General features: G+C 30.8%; 1 protein-coding gene across 1 annotated transcript; it reads right to left on the reverse strand.

Moving 5' to 3' along the window:
• Positions 1–272: 272 nt before the first annotated feature.
• Positions 273–3,698, reverse strand: LOC133825508 (uncharacterized). Its single transcript, XM_062258438.1, has 7 exons — positions 2,575–3,698; positions 1,863–2,439; positions 1,746–1,770; positions 1,318–1,462; positions 1,106–1,196; positions 633–1,022; positions 273–548 (listed from the first exon to the last, which is right to left on the reverse strand). Exons 1-7 carry the CDS (start codon positions 3,696–3,698, stop codon positions 273–275), a joined length of 2,628 nt encoding a protein of 875 aa, XP_062114422.1.
• Positions 3,699–4,639: the final 941 nt, after the last annotated feature.

Genomic DNA, 4,639 nt, shown 5'->3' on the forward strand with positions numbered 1-4,639 from the left:
CTCGCAAGTTGAGGGTATCCTGCTAGGATCTATGGGGTCTTGACCACCACCATCTCCACCGTGATATGATACTATATCAGCTGAAATGTCTCTTGTATTCATAAATATTTAAGATTTAATAATAAGAATAGAAATCAAATTTAAGATTTAATATCATCAAATTTAATTAAGTAATGAAATAACATTAAACAAAATCAATATCAACATAAATTGGAAAATACAAATCAAATTCAAATTTTTGTGTTTGTTACAAAGGTAATCATTACATAAAACTAATAATCACTATCACTTCCATCATTAACTAAATTAGCATTAACATCATCTTCACAAAAATCAATTAATAAATCATCTTCTTCATCTAATTCTTCATCTGCTTCTTCATCGCCTAACTCGTGATCCTCTTGACTAACATTTAAATTTTGTACTGTACTAATGTCAATCGAATTTTGAGTAGGTAGCATAACCAACTCGCCGAGATCCACAGTCAACACAAAATTTGATGAGCTAATATCATGTACCACATCAATGTCTGAATTAGCTTCACAGTTCTAGATGTCCCAAATTTGTCGATGGTTTACACCCTCAACAACTTTCCATTGATTTCCTCTAAGTAAATCATCGAGATAAAATACTTGCTTCGCTTGATTTGCAAGTATATATGGGTCATCCTTGTACCATTCCCCGCTAGTGTTTATACTAGTAATATTATTCTCTATAATTATTTTCTTCCTTCTTGGATCTGTATTAAACCACTTACACTTGAACAATGTCACAGAATATGTGCCAGTAAATGTTAACTTTAATACTTCTTCAAGTATTCCATAATAGTTAAAATCTTCTGTTCCAGCAACAAATACTCCACTGTTTTGAGTGCTCCTCTTTAAATCTCGTTTGGTTGACATAAATCGAACACCATTCACTATACAACCTTCGTAATAAGCTCCTAAATGATCTGATCCAGATGCTAAAGCTAGCAACTCGTCACCATTATCTAACGATCCAAGCTTTTGTAAGTCGTATATCTAAAAGAATAAATAAAATTATTATAGAATTGAAAACAATACTTAAAAGGATGAAAGAATATAGGGTAGGTTTTTTTTTTCACCTTCTTGTGAAACCATCGCTGAAAATATTTCTTATGTAAAATGTTATGATCTCCATCCTGATATTTGTGTTTGATTTCTTCTAAGTGTTCACTATAAATAAGAACAAAAATTTTGAATCAGTTGAAAGCATTTTCAATGAAATAAAAGCAACTTTTGGGAAGAAACTTACTCCAAATATTTCTGAATTTCAGGTGAATTGTTGTATATGTACCACTCTGCTTGTTCACGAGTCGCACGATCAAGAGGCTTTAGAGTTTCTTTTGTTATAGGTCGACATTGCGATTGAAATAAAAAAAGATTTCTTGGTGTCACCTCATCTTCATTGCGATCAAGATGATTAAATCTTGTTTCAACACCTTTGAAATACATCGAACAAAATGTCAAAGCCTCATCTGCAACATAACCCTCGGCTATCGACCCTTCAGGACGAGCTTTATTTCCAACGTAATTCTTTAATTTTTTCATGTATCTTTCAAAAGGATACATCCAACGCATAAATACCGGTCCACCCAGAATTGCTTCTTCAGGCAAATGTAAAATCAAATGCACCATTATATCAAAAAAGGCTGGAGGAAATATGAGTTCCATTTTACATAATATTAGAATAAGATCTTTTTATGCTTCCTCCATATCGCTAACCTTTATAGTTCTTGCACAAATTTGCCTGAAAAAGTTACATAACTCATAAATGGTAGTCGATATACTCTTTGAAAGAAACTTGCGAACACCCACTGATAGTAATCGTTGCATTATTACATGACTGTCGTGGGACTTTAAACCGCTGATATTTGTTAAATCAGCATTTACTTTCTTCTTTAAATTGGAACAAAAATTATCTGGAAATTTCACATCTCGAATAAATTTACAAAACTGCATTCTTTGATCAAATGTGAGAACATAAGGGGCATGAGGCTTCATTAACTTTCCGCTATCATCTTCATATATCCACAACGATTCCCTTACTCCAAACTTTTTCAAATCATGTCTTGCATTAATGGTGTCCTTGGATTTATCATTATCCAAGATTGTACCTAACAAACTATCACACACATTCTTCTCCACATGCATGACATCAATGTTGTGTTTTAAAGTGTTCGAAGACCAATAATCAAGCTCATAAAATATGCTTTTCTTCCTCCAATTTTGATCTTCTGCAATACGCCTACATTTGACACCTCCAAACATCTCGTGTTTTCCAGGAACTTGTGGTACAAGTTTGTTTACTTGTTCTAATATTTCCTCACAAGTAAAATTTCTTGGTGGACGTCTTCTCTTGATTTGTCTGTCAAACTGAGTGTCTCTTCTCATTCGATGGTTACTTGGAAGGAATCTTCTGTGACCAATGTAGGATGTCTTACCGATCACTCGAACAGAAGTTGTGTCTTCATTACACGTCGGACAAGCTTTGTATCCCTGACCACTCCATCCAGATAAATAGCTACGAGCAGGAAAATCGTTAACTGTCAACAATAAGGCTGCACGCAACTTGAACATAGTGTTGGTTATACTGTCTCTTGTATCGACACCATTAACCCACAACTCCTTTAACTCATCCACCAATGGTCTCAAGAATATATCCATGTCCTTTCCCGGTGATTTTGGTCCAGGAATAAGAATGGATAATATGAAATTATTATCTTTCATACACATCCAAGGTGGAAGATTGTAGTTAGCCAACACCACAGGCCACATACTATATGCTTGACTCATGTTGCCAAACGGATTGAAACCATCTGCAGCTAAACCTAAACGAACATTCCGAGGTTCACTAGCAAAATCAGGATGTTTGGCATCGAAATCCTTCCACGCTAACCCATCCACTGGGTGTCTCATTATCCCATCGTCTTTTGATTTCCCAGTATAGTGCCATAACATTTGCTTCGCTGTAAGTCTTGAATTGTACAGTCTTTTTAATCGAGGAGTTAATGGAAAGTAACGCATCACCTTATGTGGTACCTTTTTTCCATCAGTTTTTTCAGGAGAAATCCATCTACTACTTCCGCAAATTGGACAAGTCTCTTTAGTTGAATGCTCTTTGTAAAACAAACAACAATCATGTTCACATACATGAATTGACTCGTACCCTAACCCTAATTTCTGTAATCTTAATTTAGCCTCGTAGTAGGTTGATGGAATTTTATTTCCCTTCGGAAATGCAAGCTTTAGTAATTTCAGTAATTCATCGAAGATTTTATTCGGAATCTTGCCTCTAACTTTCAAATGCAATAATTTTTCTAAAAAGTTAAGAGAAGATATCCAATTACAACCAGGATATAACTCAGCCTCTATCTCGTCAAACAGATCGTCATAAAATTGTCCCGCCGCAGGATTATTTTCAACTTCTTCGGTTGTAGGTAGAAGGAAGTCTTCGACCATTGGAATCATCTCATCAACATCATCATCGTTGGCGTCCACCACATTGGCAACATCTGCTTCCGCTTTTCCATGATATATCCACTTCTCGTAACCTCGATGAAAACCCCAATCGAATACGTGTGCTTTCACCATAGGTAAAGTTTCAAGCCTATTGTTTATGCATCTAACACACAGACACCTAATTCTACCAGAGGAATCCTTATATTCCGACGCCATCGTCAAAAAAGCTTGTAGGCCGTTCCAATATTCTCGACAAGCACGATTTCTCAATGTCGTCCAAGTCTTGTCAATCGCCATCTAAAGTGTTATAAAAGTATATAAGTTTACGATATGTGAATAGTCTTATATTTTAAAGTGTTATAAAATGTTTATAATAGTCTATTATAAACATTTAATAGTTTTAAACTACTTTAAAATGTCTTATAATATAAACAATTATAATTGTTATATTATATTATAAAACATTTAATAGTTTTATGCTACTTTATAATGCTTTTATAATATAATTGTTATATTGTATTATAAAACATTTAATAATTTTATATTATATTACAACACATTTAATAATTTTATGCTATTTTATGTTTTATCATCATATTTTATGCTATTTTATCTAATTTATCATAAAATTATTTATTTATTTATTATTATCTAATTTTTACTAATTATTTAATTTATACTTAATTAATTAATTATTTATTTATTTAATTAGTTATCTATCATCTAATTTTCCCTTTACTAAAAAATTAATTATTTAATTAATACTTAATTGTTTATTTATTTATTTAATTATTTATCATATTATTAATTTAAATGTTTACTTATTATTAGTTAATTATTATCTAATTTTTCCTTTACTAAAAAATTAATTATTTCATTTATACTTAATTATTTATTTATTTATCAATTTATTAATCATATTATTAATTTAAATGTTTACTTATTATTTAATTAATTAGTTAATTATTATCTAATTTTTCCTTTATTTAAATAAATTATTATTATCTAATGTTTACTAATTATTTAATTTATACTTAATTAAATAATTATTTATTTATTTATTTAATTAATTATCTATTATCTAATTTTTCCTTTACTTAAAATAAATTATTTAATTAATACTTAATTATTTATTTAACAATTTATTAATCATATTA

This window comes from Humulus lupulus, chromosome 3 (assembly GCF_963169125.1).
Source record: "Humulus lupulus chromosome 3, drHumLupu1.1, whole genome shotgun sequence".
Classification (NCBI taxonomy): Eukaryota; Viridiplantae; Streptophyta; class Magnoliopsida; order Rosales; family Cannabaceae; genus Humulus; species Humulus lupulus.